The sequence below is a fragment of the Peromyscus californicus genome, unplaced genomic scaffold (genome assembly GCF_007827085.1).
Source record: "Peromyscus californicus insignis strain IS unplaced genomic scaffold, ASM782708v3 Scaffold_15__1_contigs__length_86483966, whole genome shotgun sequence".
NCBI lineage: Eukaryota > Metazoa > Chordata > Mammalia > Rodentia > Cricetidae > Peromyscus > Peromyscus californicus.
The window spans coordinates 23,409,321-23,426,191 of NW_026294447.1; the positions used below are offsets into that span (position 1 = coordinate 23,409,321).

The 16,871-nt window shown below is 44.7% G+C and overlaps 1 protein-coding gene across 1 annotated transcript in view; it reads left to right on the forward strand.

Annotated features, from left to right (window-relative positions):
- The window catches only part of Npas3 (neuronal PAS domain protein 3), an 838,670-nt gene that overhangs the window by 796,989 nt on the left and 24,810 nt on the right, over window positions 1–16,871 (forward strand). The window contains 1 exon segment of the mRNA XM_052738517.1: window positions 14,436–14,629. Within this exon segment, the coding sequence (XP_052594477.1) occupies window positions 14,436–14,629 (194 nt within the window).

Below are 16,871 nucleotides of genomic sequence, written 5' to 3' on the forward strand. Positions count from 1 at the left end.
AGACATTCTATTATATCTGGGGTTGACGAGAACCTGGGATGCATCGATTGACTCTTCAGTTTCTAGGTATTGAAATCAGTTCCCACACATAGGAAGGTGAATGTCTTGGGAAATATGTTTCTTTCTGACTGGTAAAAGGTCCTAGAGCTGCACAGACCTCCTTACTGGGGTCCACTGTCAGGCTTGCCTGACCTGCTGGGCTTGTCTTCAGTCTGACTCACAAGTGTGTATTATCAGAAACTACCTCCTTGTTGTATTGGACATAGACTGAAAAAGAAATCAGGCCTTGGTGAAATCAGAATCCACCCCTGGTGTATGAGGGGGCTTGTTGGAGCCCACTACCTATGATGGGACACCTCGTGCAGCCTTGAGGCAGGGGGAAGGGCTTGGACTTGCCTTTACTGGATGTGCCTTCCCATGGGAGGCCTTGTCTTCTTGTGGGGAGGAGTGAGGGGTGGGTTGGGAGGAGAAGGCTGAGGGGGGCGGGAGGAGGGAAGAGGAAGATCTTTGATTGGTGTGAAAAATGAATGGAAAATTTTTCTTAATAAAAAAAGACAAAAAAAATCAGGCCTTGTAGTATATGGAGCATTAATTCCTCTATTTTTCCCAGGGGCATTTATCATAATGGTTATGTATAAAAATTCTAGAATGTCTCCATTTTAGCATTATAGAAGTTTTTGAATAAAACTTGTAGGAAAATGTTGACATCCAAGAAGTACATTTAAATGACTATGCCCAATTGAATCATTGTCATGTGAATGTTGACAGTTTCTCTAATGTAATATAACCCAAATAAAAGCCACCCCCATGATGTTTTTTCCTCCACCAGTCCTTACCCCCTCTGCAAGTGGCGTTACCCTCCATCCTCAGGCAAAAGCATAGGCCTGTTACTCAGTACCACCCTGCTCCAGACCCCATAAAATACATTAGAAACTCAAACGTTGATCAAGTTGTCAACTCTGCCTTCAGAATTTATCCAAAATCCAGTAAGGAAGCATCAAGAGCTCCTCCTGAGCTTCCATCTTCTCCCTTTGCCTGAACCTACCTGTCCTTCATGGTTTAACAGATCCACAGAGCAGCCATGTACACCAACCTGAAACATTCCACAGATCTCATCAGTCCCCATTGTCGGCCCTTTGTGCCACCATATCAACAAGAGCCTAGGGCAGTGTCAGGCAGTAGATGAATCTCTGTGATAGTTTCGAATGAATGAATGAAACGGTATGGCTTGAATGGAGTATATAACATCGGGACACTTGAACAGCGTTATCTGTCCACATAGAAACCAGGAAAGAGTGAGGCATCTCCCCTTGAATCTAAGTAATTCGTATACCTGCCAATCACCCACTGACCTCATATCTCCCTACAAAATTGTTACTGGAAAAGAAGACATTGCAGAAGAGTGAGGTTCACTGCCTCCTAGAGCCTCTCCTTTGGGGGCCATGCCTGCCTAGACCAAAGCAGAACTAAGGGAATAGGTGCTGAATCCACTTACCTTCATTCTCAGCCATCGTGAGCTCCAGTAACCAAAAGAATCATTCCTATCTTTTTTGTTTGCTAAAATTCCAGGGAAACAGCAAGAGATTTGACACTAATGAGACTATACCCAAAGAACTGTGATTTTAGTTATAATAGATTTGGAAGAGCCATGGAAGAGGTACAGGAGAACAGCACGTTCCAGCCAGATCTGGAGAAAGTGCATTAATATCCCATGTTTTTGTTTTATTTAGTCTTTCCTGGCTGTGTAGAGAATCACCTGAGGTAATGGAAGGGCTTCTAGGGACTACATCAAATAGAGCCATACAAAGAAATTTTATTTTCCCCTTCCCATACCATGGATAGGGACTACACTACAGAGGAATATTTGCTCTGCTGTGTCTTACAAGTTTCCAAGATTGGTTTGTTTGGCCACTGACACTTGTGATCTGACACAACCTTTCCAGCAACTTCCATCCTTCAAAGGCTGGATGTCACCACTTCTTACACTGGCTCACTATGCCTTGATACAAGTTTCTGCAGAACTCCTCTCCACTCGGAAGGCTGATCTGGGCTGGGTGTGAACGTTCCTGGGGAAGCCTGCATATGAGTCCTGTTGGCTGATTGCTTCATTAGAACCCTCTGCACTTCAAGGGCCATATGCTTTCAAGTTTCTCTAAATGGTATTAGGGAAAAATATCCTCAAGGCATTATTTTTAAAGGGGACTTCAAACGTTCCCCAAGAAAAAAAAAAGGACAGCACGTTTGAACTCCAGGGGTTGCCAGAGAAATCTCGCTTAGCAAGACTGTGAAAATGAAGTCATATTTTCAGTTTCGGGGGAAAGAACGACCTGGTCACAATCAGGGATAAATTTGAAAAGTGGATGGAGAAAGATGCAGAAAATCTCCAAATCCTTGAATCTTTACCATAAAATAGCAAAGCAGACCATGACTTGAGGAAGGAATTTTTTCAGCAAGTTTTCATTTTATGTATGGTTCAGCAGGGAAACTTCAACACTCTCCCCACACCTTCAGTGTGCACAAGTGTATAAATTCTTCCCACTTCATTCTGCATGGGAGAGAAATCTAACATGAACCCCCTTCCCTGCCCTTGGGTTACATGGATTCATGCTGACTTTTGAAAGAGCAGAAAGCCAGACCACAGGAAGGCGGAAGCCATTCCTCTGCTGGTGCCCTATAGAAGTTCTGTCCCACAGATCAAATTCTCCAAGTTCAAACTCTCCTCTCTTAAATAGACCTCACCCTCATCACCTTGGCTGTGGTGATGTCTGCTTTCTTAGACATTATAGTTGTGATATTACATATCAGACGGACTCCTGAGAAACCAACCCTCCCCCCATGGATAATTCTAATATCTTACGTGTACTCTATATTCACTCAGAGGACAGTTGCCTTGTATGCTAAACCATGAACAGTAAGAACCTGTCCCCCTCTTTGTAGGTTTATATTAAATTGAGATGCTTGCCGTTTTCCCTGTTTGTTCCTGGGGTCAGCTTGTACTTGGCATCTTGAGCATATTAAGGTCTTGCTAGTGTGTATGACGTTATTGCCAAGAGCACACTTGCAGCAGTCCGCACTGGAACCATCTTTGTGCCAATTACTTCAGAGAGTTTTCTTGAAAAATAAAAGGAGAGCGGGGACTCTTGTTTTTTAAGGGAGCCTTCAGGTTATAGTGTGTGGTTTCAATTTTAATTTTTAGAATCGATCTTCCCAAAATGATGAGTCCTTTTCAGCTCTGGGCTGTGCGTCTCTGCACCCTGAGCCTTGTTTGAAGCCTTTCTATAAAATGGAAATCCTGATGAAGACATAGAAATAGCATCGGGAGTCGGCAGGACTGGCAGAGGAAAGTGCCGCCGCTGCTGACACGACACCCTCATCTACTTAAACAGCTTCAGAAGAGAAACTGCTAGAAGCTTGTTAAGGAGTTTCCAAATGTGTGACTGTAAATGACTATCTCTAATCATGGCTGAATAAAGCAAATGCAGCAAATGAGCTGGTGGCAGGCGCCGAGGGCCTGCGAGTGTTGGAATTGTGTCTGCTGAATGGGTAATGACCTCGGCAGGGCCGGGGTCTCTGCAAAGTTCAAAGTCCTAAGTTTGTTCAATCCGTTTATGTACGCACACAGACACAGAGGCAGGCAGACACGCGTGCGTGTGCACACAGACACATCACACACCACACACACCACACCACACACATACACATATATACCACACCACACACACATGCACATACACACACCACACACCACACACACACACACACACACACACACACCACACACACACACACACACACACACACACACACACACACATACATATACACACACCACCACCACACACACACACCACACCACACCATACACATACATATACCACACACACACATACACCACACACACACATACCATACCACACCCCCCACACACACACACACACAAACAAATGTACATATTTAGGAAAAGAAGAGAGGAAAGTGTCCTCCAACAATAACATTCTGAATGATAGGGAAAGAAAGCATTGGACAAATGATCACTCTTAGGTTTAATCTTTAAGGAGCATATGTCTAAATTCATGGAATACTGGAGTTTAAAATTATTTTCTAAAACACATATGACCTACCTATTTGCTTGAAACAATTTCAATCATCAATTGGTTTTAATGATACAATAGTATTATTTGTTTTTCCTTTAAGAGGAGAATTAAAAACTACTCCATACCAGGAGACTGCCCTTCACTGATGGTCAGTGCGGCTGTCAGGTGTGGGGGGGTAACTCTTTTAATTCTGCAACCCCTGTAACTGAGGAAGGGGAGTGTTGGCTCCACTGAACATCTAAATCATTTCTCCAAGTTTTCCTGTCTGGTCAAAACACAATGATTATTACCCCATAGTTCTTTAGGATGAGGGAGGGGTGGAGCAGGATGCCCCCTTTTTGCAGAGCCACCTTCATGTTTCCTCTTGGCTGGGGCTGCCATCTTCACGCAGGTGGCGGGGGGGGGGGGGGGCACTTGGTTCGTGGCTCACAGCTGGCTTTAAACATTTGTTGGATTCGGTATCGTTGAGAGCATCCACATAAAATTCTGCTAGCAAAGTTGCAAGAAAAATAGGAGACTTAGAACCTGACTAGCTATCCAACTCGGGAAATTTACATAAAATGCACCAGGGTGTTAAGCAAAGACTGGAAACACATCCTTGCATTGGTTTCTAGGCAAACATAGACTATGTTAGGTCTATGGGTTCCAAAGACAGTGTATCCCATACCATAGCCTCTCTTTCTGGGAAATGGAGCAGGAGGAGGAAGTAGGAAGCCGGTGTTTACTCCTTGCCTGGCATGAGACTAGTTCCGAAGCATCTTTATTTCCTGACATGGTTAGGAGATACAATCGCAGCCTGTTATATTGAGAACTGCTTCTCTGCCCTGTCAGTGGCTCTAAGTCACAAGGGGTTCTGGGGGGCCAGGAAGGGTGATGCCCATCCTCCACGTCAAGTGACAGGGAATAAAAAAGTTGCCCTCTCCTGCGGCACAATGGTCCTCTGTCCTTCTCTAGGAGACTTTAATAAAGTAACTGAATCAGGTGAAATTTGATCAGATGTGTATAGCTCAGCCTTCTCGCTTTGCCACGTAACAATTTATAGAGGTGTTTCTACCACGGTCCTGTTTTATTAAATGATATTTGAAGTGTTCCACTCTCAGAGAAAATGTGGTTTATATCCTTGGCATACATTTACATAATCTCGTTAAGGAGATCTCAGCAGCTTAGTTAAACTATCCCAATAATAAATCTTATCTTTGGTAGAAGAAAGACTATTTTCTCCAGGGGGAACAAGAAGCAGATATGAGGTCTGAGCCCGTTTTTTGAGAACTTTGGCTGTAACTGTAGTTCCATTTTTCATGTTATGTATTTGAACTTTGTTAAAAGAGATAGATGAGTAGTAACTTATGTTGGGAGGGTACAGTCACGCAAGGAGAGAATGCTCTGTCTAATGTATATTAAATGTGGGTTTTAAAAATGAATTTTTACTTGTTGCCTTAGAAAATATTTCTATTAAAAAAATAATAAAACAAGGGTGATGAATTACCAGCAATCTCAGCTTCCCACTGGAGCCATCAAATTAAGGGTTAACCGCCCTGGATCCCCTGAATTAATCAGGAGCTGAGCCAGGGGCAGGCTGGGGAGGGGGAGGGAATTGGCAGAGCTCAGCCTCCCCCAGGAGGCTCCCAGCACAACAGAGCAGCCCACTGTGGTATAGCCACTGAGAAGGCAGACCCTTTCACAAAGAAAAGATCAGGCACCGGAAGCATGTCCCTAGCCCGCACCAGCTCAGGCTGCCGGCTTATCAGGTGCCAATCCTCCATTGTCTGCAAACCAAAAGACACCAGGTCTGGCTGGTTTTTTTCTGTACAGAGTTCATGGTAAATGCATGCTTCTTTCCTTGGGAAGGCAGGCAGTGATGTGCCCCTGGGTGGCCTTGATTAGGATCCAAAGGCTCATCCAGCTCTCTGTGGAGAGAGGCTGCAGCTAGGTGGACAGTAAGGCCTGCCAACCACTGCTACCCCAAGCAGTAGTGAGGATCGATGCCCAGGTCCTCCTGAGAGGCAGAGACACGAAAGTTGTAGAGCTGGAACCTGGAACCCACCGTCCTTACACGCTTTCTTTTCTTTTCTGGAAGTTGTTTTTGTTGGTTTGTTTAAACAAAATCCCCAGTATCAACATCAGATACTTTATGGTTTCTAACTAACGAGCCCAGTGTACTTTCCCTCTGCAGCTGACCCTTTTGATCATTTTAGGTGTACTGAGCTACCTAAGGACCTCCATCTGTGAGAGTACCAATGCCTGTGTTCACCCACATCTCGGCCTGAGTTGGTTATCCTTCAGGACCTGAGCATGTCAGTGAAAACGGACTCACTTCTTCCCTTCGCTCCGCTGTCCACAGTCTCAGATGTCCTGTAGCCTTCCAGCTGTACCTGCTTCCTGCTTCCCGTCACTGGCTCACAGGACTCAGATAAAGCGTCCTATGATCCTGTGACATCACACTTCCTCCTTGCCTCCATCCAAATCTGAAGAGATGTTGTGGAGTCCCTGAAAATTAGCACTTGCCACATAATTACAGTCCTTCCACCCAAAAGACTGATCTCTACCAGAATTCTCCTTTCTTAAAACTGCTCAGACCTCTCCCTAGTATCCAGACTCGCTCCTCTCTTCCCCACTAATGCTGAGCCTACCTGAAATTCTCCCTACCCTCTCTACCCAGTATCAACACACCTGATATTAAGGTAATTCTTTAGGACAACCTCCCAGAAAGACTCTCATGTCCCCTAAGTTCACAGACACCTTCCATGCCTACCTGGTGACATTCCAGGACCGCCTCTCCTCTAACACACCTCCCCATGGCCCTGAAGAGATCTGCCTTGCCTTATCATGGCCTCCCCATGCATAGTTCCTTTCCCCTGAATCATCTCCACACAGTCTTGCCACCTCCTTGAGAAGGTGGCCTCTCCGACTTGGAGTCCCCCTGTAACTTACGTCAGACCGACAGCTTTACTTCTAAAGTCTCCTTCTACGACTAAAATCTGAGATCTTGCAAAGAAAAGGAAAGCAGAATGTTGTCTCCTGCCTCCCAGAGAGCCTAAAAGTTCTGAGCTTTCTTCTCCAAGCTGCTTGCTTCTACAAAGGGACCTGGTCTCACCTAGGGCTCAGAGGGCAGGTGGTTGGTTGGCTGGTTTTCAGGCCTTGTGCAAAGATCTTGGTGGTAGAAGCCAGAGATATGGAACATCTGCTCAAGTAGTCTCCAACCTATGAGTATAGTCTAAATACTCAAAAGAACATTCTAGAAGAATTTGCATGAAATAACATCTACAAGGTCAATATTATTATCCCAGTGTAAATTAAGTAGTTGTGCTATAGGCTAGTGATTTTGGTTCCAAAGACCTGGCTAAGCCCTTATCTTTCCCAAGTTTTGGGCTACCTCAAAGCCTTCATCATTTAAATAACCAGCTGATGCTTCCTCTTAAGCTACTGATTTGATATCATCTATATTCTAAACCAGACTTCTACAAGGGAAAAAGAAAAGAGACCAGAGTGCCGGAAGGAAGCTTAATTTTTATGATAAATTTCAGCACCCTTAAAGGACAAGTAAAGAATCTCTGAAGCTGTTCTGAACTCGGGGATCTGTAGTTTTTTTGTGCCCATAGCCCTGTCTGTCCCTTACCCACCCTCGATCTATACTGTGCTTTAAATCATGTGGCAGATAATGTCAGCACGTTCTTTTGATAATGTCAACGTTTCCTAAGACTAGAACCAAGATTTTTTTTCTAAAGGAAAGGGGCCTGGCTTCCAGATGCGGTCCCCACTGTGGACCGTCTTCTCTGGAGTATCAGCAGGTAAAGTTTCATCATGGTCTTGTCATGGGCGTGTTTCTAATGAGACGATGCTGAGAAACACATCTACGTGTGTGTGTCACTACAGGCAAGTGACCGGGGCAGCTGGCAGGAAAGGAGGTGGCAATGTGTCCAGGCAGTGTGACTTGTTATCACTTACACACTCTCTTGTGCTCTGCAGACACACTCACAGCATCTCACACACCACATCAGAAAACTACAAGTGAGACCCTGACTTTATTTCACTTTGGGACAAGAAAGTAGTGCAGATTTGCCTGGTTTTATTATGAGGGTAGGATTTCAACCTGAAAATCCCAGGCCTCCAGGCAGCAGTGCCTAAGGAGTTGAGGAAACTTAGGAACTTTAGCCTTTCTGTGCATCTCCTGAGGATGAGAGGAAGTGTGAGGGTCGAATGTTTATGACACAGAAAAATAAACTACATTTCTCTATACACAGCTACCCTCTGAAATCCCACAAGGCATTAGTGGGGATAATAGTGGGGGTGTACTGGGGTGACAGCAAGCCAAGAACACTGCATTGGGTGTTTGGTTACAGAATTCTCTAAAGACCATCCACAGCTACTTCTTTTCTACCATTTTCTGTGTGAAGAAATGTCACCCTAGCCAAGACGGATGGCTTGCCATGGTTACCAGAACCAGGATTGAAATCAAAGGCCTGCTTCCGATTTTTGATGTTTCTATCCTATAGTATCTCTTTCATTTTAAAGAAATCAGGTTATTTTTCTAATATTTGAAATAATATTAGAATTGGTGCTCGTATATCTGTTTTCATAATCATTCCCATTCATGTCCTTAACTTTACAAGGAGACTAGAGCCATCCTTGGAATATTGCATCTAAAACTAGAGACATTATGACAAGCCTGTGTTTATTTTAGGATGTCACTGTCAATGGAAAAGAAGGGCATCTGGGAGCTTTCAGAAACTTTTTCTGTGTGGGTGTCTACCTGCCTGTATGTCTGTGCACTGTGTGCACACGTGCCCACAGAGGCCAGAGGAGGCTGCTGATTCCCTTGGAAATGGAGTTACAGGTGGTTGTGAGCCACCATGTAGGTTCTGGGAATTGAATCCAGGTCCTCTGGAAGAGCAACCAGTTCTCTTAACTGCTGAGCCATCTTCCCAGGCCCATCCTCTTTTCTTGTTTTCTTAACAAAAACACAATATTCTCCTCTTATTCACAAGAGATATGGTCCAGGACTCCCTGTGGTTAAGTGTGTAACCTAGTGGTGTAGTCTGCCCAGCATGGACAGGGAGGGCTCTGGGTTCAATCTGATCCCTAACACAAAAAAACAAACAAGCATACAAACACAGCCTCCCTAACACAAAAAACAAACAAGCATACAAACACAGCCTCTCCAGTGGATGCCTGAAACCTCAATAGCACTAAACCATTGTGTGCTGTGTTCTTCTGTGAAAAAGAAGAATTTATATACCAGCATAAGATTTACAGAAGCATAACTCATTACAAAATGGATAGTATCACCATATACTATCATAAAAGCTCTGTGGATGTTCACCCTCCCTCTTCCTCCCACTCCCCTCCCCCTCATTCTCTTGCTCTCTCTCAGAGTTTCTCATCATGCTCTATCTCCTGACCACAGTTAACTGTGACTGCAGATGAGGAGAGGATGGCTCCAACTATTGCAGAGCAAGGGAGCCTCTGCTTAGAAAAAACAAAGCAAAACAAAAACAAAAACATACGTTGCCTTAGGCTTCAGGTTCTCAAAAGGACCAAAAAAAGAAATTGCCTTTGGCATTCTCCTCTTATCTGTGTTTTCTCCATTGATAATTTCATTGGGTTTCTAAGTTCTTAACTATCACCTCTAAGGGGAAAGAACCTTCCAGGACAATACCTTCAATTGTCACCATGACTTAGATACCCATCTCTTACTGTCCACCATCTCTTGGGCACCTTCTCCGTCTCCTCAGGGTGTTAAACACAGATTGATTCCAGGGAAATCACGTACGTCCTCACATTGGCCAGATGTCCCTGCATTCCCAACTGCCATTGCCGCCACTGTGCTGTGACACAAGTTCAAAAGTCACGGTGTGGCACGTGGGACACAACTCAGCCAGGAAGAGCCTGCTGCATAAGCATGAATATCTGAGCTTGGGTCTTGAGCACTACAGCACATGTATGTAATCCCAGCTCTAGGCAGGGAGAGACAGGAGGATCCCTGGAGTTCATTGACCAGCTACCCTCACTGAATGTTTGACTCCCAGGTTCAGTGAAGGAAGACACTCAACATTGACCTCTGGTCTCCAGATATAACATACACACATATGAATGTGTGCCTACATGCATATACTCATACCTACCTCCCCCCCCCCCCCGCCCACACACACACACAGAGTGATAGCATGATCTCTTTTCCCAACTTCTACTGAAATTTGGGACCCATCTCTGTCTCTTCTGCTGCCATGCCACCTGAAATGTCCCTGGAGCCCTGGGCTCTCCCCACAGGTCCCCTCTTCCTGTACTTTGTTGTTGGTCTCTTTATCTTACTGTTCCATGATCTTACCTATGTCAACAATAATATTAGTTTCACAGTCTTCCTAGTCTATTCAGCCGAAACTTTTCTTCCTGACCTGCACTCACAAAGAAATTCCCATCATTTTCTTATGAACGTACTTGCTAGACCAGACATAAATGAATAGACATTTCCACTCAATCCTCTCAGTAGCCTGGAAGACCTCTATGCACACATTGATGCCAGTGCCCACTCCTGAGACCCTTGTTAATTTGACCTTGGGGTACAGCTATGGAGACTTTCAGAACCATTCTCGGTGATCCCAATATGTATCAAGGTAAAGAACCACTGGTGTAACTCCAAAGCATCTGCCAGATGTTCTTTAGTGGTTAGCGTCCTCTCTGAAGCTTCTCACAGAAATGCTAGAGTCTCAGCCAGGTCCCACCAATCAGAATCCCAGGGAGAGAGACCAGGAATCTACAGGTGAGGATGTCACATAACCAGGATTGAGAGCCACTGCGTCATCTCCCTCTTAGGAACATACTGAAGGAATTACATATGTTTTGCCTTGCCTCAGTCTAGACTCTTTGAAGATGAGGTCATATTGGAATCCCTGTGGTTTGTTCTCTGGCACCCAGCAAGATCACACACACACCTTTCTTCAACCTCGCTAAAAAAAAAAAAAACAAACCGAAGGAGATCTTTGCCAAGGACAGCTGGTCCATTGCATCTATAGATCCCACACCCAAGTATTCAACCACTGACAGAGGAAAAATATGTGGGGAAAAGTTAGTGCATCTGCACTGAAAAAGTACAATGCTTTTCTTTGTCATTTTATATTGGCTAGAAAAGGAATCCAGGCCTGACTTGGTATATGTAGGATATGCACAGGATCTATGCAAGTACTATACTATATGATGGCCTTGAAAAAGGGTCGAGCATTGATGCCCGCCTATAACTCTGGCATTCAGGAGGCTGAGGCAGGAAGATAGTAAGTTTGAAGTCAGCCTGGACCCTACTTCAAAAGGGAGGATTCTGAATTATATACAGATTTCAGTATTTTAGGGAGTCCTAGAGCCAATGCCTTAGACACAGTGGGATACATACATTTGTTCTCTTTATGGCAGGCTTTTTAATGTTTTATTTAGTGACTGAGAAATAAAGAGGTTATTCACTTCTCTTGATATCATTAAGTATCAGAGCAAGGATTCAAACCCAGGCCCTCTTGACAGTTCTTGTTCTTTTACCTCTTATTTTTAAAGGCAACAATGAAATTTTTTTAAAAAATTAGCTTCCTACATAAATAATAATAATTCATACAAATGTATGACTACTACCAGACACATTCTGAATCTGAACATACCCTGTCACATGGAGGTGAAAGCATTATGAATAGGTTTGGGAAAATATATTAGTTTAACCCTAAAATTTAATCATGAGATCCAAAAGAATTCCTTTCAATCCTGCCTGTTCTCTTTTCTTTTTCCTTCATAGTTGGGTCAGTGTCCCAGAGACTTTTCAACAAGCTGAGCTTCAGGTTCTAGGTAAAATGGTTCTAAAGATTCATAGTCGACTTTACTTAGGGCAGCAGCAAGCTGCCATCTGGCATATAATTCTAGTGCTTCTTTCAGTAAGAGTACAGGCATTAAAAAAAAAAAACCATCAGGCATAATGGCGCTCAGATGACACTTACGTAAGACCCAGAAACCTAGGCTGCAGGCACCCTGCCATTTCTAAGCTAAGTGACTGGGCAGGCAATGGATTTCCCAGATCCCCACCTAAAGGAAGGAAAAATTCATATTTTCATCCAGATATGAAAGGTTATGTAATCTATCAAAAAATAAGGCATTCAGCCAACACTAAATAGGTATTTGGTCCTTATTGCTTAATGTTAAAGATAACGGTAGTATCTAAACATCAGAGAATCCTTTACCAATTACAGAGCAAATCTGTCAAGGTTCCTCCTTTTATTCTCAGAATTTTACTGTGGAATAGTCGCTGTTATTCCCATTTCACAGGAGGGAAAAATGAGACAGAGAGAGGCTGAGTGACTTGCCTCGGGTCACAGAATCAGGAAATCGCCCGTCTAGACTCAACTGGACCCTGCTCTGTCTGTCCTCCGGTAGCAGGATTGGCCACAGTCAGGTTTAGAGTTCAGAGGACAGGCCATTGCTGCGCAGGAGCACCTCCTCATCTGCCTTCCCTAAATGCTCTCCAGCCCAGATGCCCTGAAATTGCTTTAGAATAGAATATCAAGCAGGGATTATTTGGCATATCATTTCTGGGTGTGTTTTTCTGAGCATTTATAGATCTCTGTTTCTAAGAAGCTGAGTTTTCCTGATAAAACAAGACAGATCATGATAAATGAGCGCCTATGTAAGCCTCGCTGGGAGGAGGACAGGGCTGCAACACCCCTCCTGTGAAGTTAATCCTGTTTCTTTTAGCTATTTCTTTATTAGTTAATGAGGTCTTGCAAAAAAAAAAAAAAAATGTGTGTCTCTGATGGTGCTTTAGCACCCTTGCCTCCAGGAACGGTTTCAAATATTCATAAAGTGGCTCATCTGACCAAGGCTTAAAGCAAAGGTGCATTAAGTATGAATTTACTCAACTTCAAATGTGGGTGGTCGAAAAGCCGCTGCTGAAATAACCTAAATAATCCTCCTGGCTGGTGTCTCCCACTCCTCGGCTCTGGGCGCTCCTGTGAAGGGTGACAGAGGAGAGGTATTATTTACAACAGCCAGGGCTCTGAAGGGCAGCCCCGGAAGCTTTGATCCCGCTTCCTGACTGACAGGAGTGTGCATTGCTTTTGGAAAACAGAATAACTTAAGAGAAGCAAAAAATAAAATGGAAAAGGAATTGCTGGTCGAGCCCCTGGGAAGGAGAGCAGACTCCAGATGGTATTGTATTGTTCTGGAGAGGCAAGGCAAGGCAAGGAGATGGGGACCTACTCCCCACTCTGCTTCCTCATGGCGAGGGAGCAAATGTGGAATCTTGATAGGTGGTGTGATGCTCCGAGATGGATTTGGAGAGCAGAGCAGATGTGGAAACTCTGCCACTAAACAGGGCTCTTTGTCGAGGATCCCACATACAACAGGGACCGCGGAATGCAGCAAGAGTTGACATGGGCACACGCACGCGCGCACACACACGCACACACACACACATGTGAGCATGCGTCCCCAAGCCCTGACAGACACACCCCATTTCTTAGAACTATCTTCTCAAAGCACAACCATAGAAACCTTTCATGTATTTCACCCATTTCTGGCTTTGTTTGACTACTGCATCATTCTAGAAGCTCACCCTGTGGTTCTCCCCTGATGATTCTGGGTGGTGTGTATACTTTGGCTCATAAACAAAACAATTCAGCCCAATATCCCTCCTGGAGTTCCTAGGCAAGTGCATCTGAGATGCCACAAAATGGTGAGCATCTCCTTGACTCTACTGAGTGTGAGTTCAAGGAATGCATCACAGCCCCAGCCTGCTCCGGGATGCAGCCAGTCACAGAGCTCCTTGTAACCTGGTACTGCCCAGTGAGAAATGTCTGTCATCACAAGAGTCCATTTCTGCTGTAGCCCTGAGTCTGTCATTCAGACCTCTGTAAAAAAAAAAAAAAAAAAAAAAAAAAAATCACTGAATTCTCTGAATGAAGGAAATCTCTGAGCCACAAATTCCAGAAAGCAGATGGGCATGTAATCTCTCTCACCCCAAAATCGGGTGGACATCTTTTACTAACAGGGGCTAATAATTCGAACATTTCCTTCTGCCGCTAGCTCAGTGCTCAGCATCTTCATCATATGATGTGAGGATGAATTTCGTATTATAAATGTAGGGGGGCTTTAAAAAAAGCACAGCACTATAATAACACTACCTGAAAAAGTCTAATAGTATGTATTCTCTGTGCTTCACCATGAGCGCATCCAGGGCACGCTGACAGGGCATGCTATGGAAGGTACAACCTAGCATTGGTTTCCCCAATGAGAGTTTTTTCCTTCTTCAGAAGAAACCACCTTTACTTCTGGAATGTACATTTGACTGATGTCCTGTACTTTATTTTTTTTTTCCAGGTGATTCACATAACAGGCCGCCTTCGCCTCAGAGTGTCGCTGTCCCACGGGAGGACCGTCCCCAGCCAAATCATGGGTCTCGTGGTGGTGGCTCATGCCTTGCCTCCCCCTACGATCAATGAAGTCAGGATTGACTGCCATATGTTCGTCACTCGAGTAAACATGGACCTCAATATCATTTACTGTGAAAATAGGTACTTGGTTTTCTTCTTCATTTGCCCATTGCACACCGCCCATTGGTGAAGGTCTGCTTTTGGCTGCCTGAAAGATTTTACTTCCCCAGTGAGGCTCGTTATAAATCCTGATCTTGTTTTTAATGGCTGCTTGGAATGACACCAAGCATGCTTTTTATTTAAAATTTACATTGCTTCCTTGATTTACATTTGGGACAACAATTGAATGAATTGGGATACCCAGACATCCATCCACTCACTATAAAGAAGACCCTTTGGCTGAGAACCCAAGTAGAGAGCGGGGCTGAGATGTTATTGGCAAAATGATGCAGTAAAAGGCATCTCCTATGCCTCTGGGTGACCCGCTTCCCACTAATTCAAGGGCCCTTGCGTCTGATGGGCAGTGTCCTCACAGACATGGAGCATCGGACAAATGAGAATCCGAGGCCCCCAGAGGAAATCGGCTGCAGGGGGAATTTGCAACACGATTAAATAAAACTCTGTCATCCTGAGGACTTCTCTTTTATAAATTAAAAACAGATGACTCATCCTAGAAATGAGTTGGCAGTCCTTCCCCAAGACTGAGCTTTTACAAAAAGGACTTTTTAGCCAGCCTCTGGTTTGAAAGTTCACTTTTTCCATTAAGCACAAAGCGAGGGGGACGGAGATGGAAGATGGTGTACCTTGCTGACCTTTCACCTAGAGGTCACCAGCCCATCTGACTGGTGTGAAGAGAGAATCGGAATGCAGAGAGAGGGGAGGACTGGGGCTGCCCGTATATCGGCCTTGGGAAAGCAGCATGGCCAACCTGCCCATCCCCTGGTGCTGCATGGAGAGTTACTGAGGTAGCTGAGGGAGGCAGCTTTAGGGCCATAGATTGTTGTCAGCTTTGAAGGCAGGGTATGTCCCCTGAGCCCTGTGAATGCCTTCAGAGGGGAAACTGGAGAGCAGAATGGTCAAGCGGGTTGGGTAATTGACCTCTCCAGAGTCTAGCCAAGAGGGAGGCCGAAAGCGCCTGCGTCCGTCCACTCAGCCCACTGGGAAGGGCTACTAAAGCTGAAAGCAGAGATTGATTTAGGAATGGTCTCCTAATTCCGGCAAGGGACTGGCTGAGAGGAAAGAATTTACCTGAGTTCTGAGACTCAGTAGCATAGACAGCATCGTGAACCCGCCACCATTATGCGATAAGTAATGCTAAATCTGCTCAAGTTCTGTTGGCACTTACAAAATCTTCATTGTGACTGTCCACGTGGGTGTGTCTCAAGTGTTCTGGAGGGGACACGGGATGTCAGAAAAGACAAGTTAGCCAGATGGAAAGGTTAGCAGGAGTGGGTGTCTCCTAACGGTGGTCACTGATTTCAATGAGTATCTGTGCCGGCTGGGCCGCGCGTCTGCTCAGAACCCTGCAGCCCCCGCATTTCTCCTATTCCCTAAGGTAAGTACTACCACTGCCTCTGTCATCCTGGGCAGTTTTGAACTGAAGTGGGAGAACTTAAGCCCCTGACTTAGCAACACGTTCTGAGGTTTCCCATTCTCCTATTTTTCTTGAGTGGCAGAGTGAATGGTAAGGAACTATTTGGAATAACCTCTGAGGGGAACTTTTCATATATACACACAGTAGACGAACGCAGTTAGCATTTACAAAGCCATTAGTCTCTAAGTTAAGATGTGAGACAGTGGAGGAGACTAGTGAAAAGGAACACGTTGCCAGAAGATGAAGCCACCTCAGGCTCAGTTCGGCTCCACCATCACCACACCCTCCAAAAATCTGCCTCCACTCACTTGCCAAATTTCCAACAGTTGTCCTGTCCCAAAGTGTCCCTAATTTTCACTGCTGTGATCAAGTGACTGATTTTTAACAAGCTTTCAATGTCCCATTTTAGCAATTGAGATTATTTTCTGTGACCTGCTCTTAGCTTTTTTCTTAAAAAACAAAAAAACAAAACAAAACGACAAAAAAAAAAACAAACAAACCCACTCCATTAACCGACACAATGCATCATTCTTTCCCAACTAAAGAGGACAGAAATTCTGAAAAAGTCCTTTAGTGAGGGCTAATTGCATATTTGGTTTATGGAAAAACTGCCGCCATGTGCCAAGCTCTGGGCACTGCTAATTTCATCCCATCCATGACTCTCCTCACCACGTCCTGAAGTTGTTTACAGGTAAGGGAACACAGGCTGGGAAAGGATAGTTCCGCTTCCGGCCTGCCGCTCCTGAGTGTTTAAGAACCCCTTTACTCCTGAACCGGTGGTATTCACCA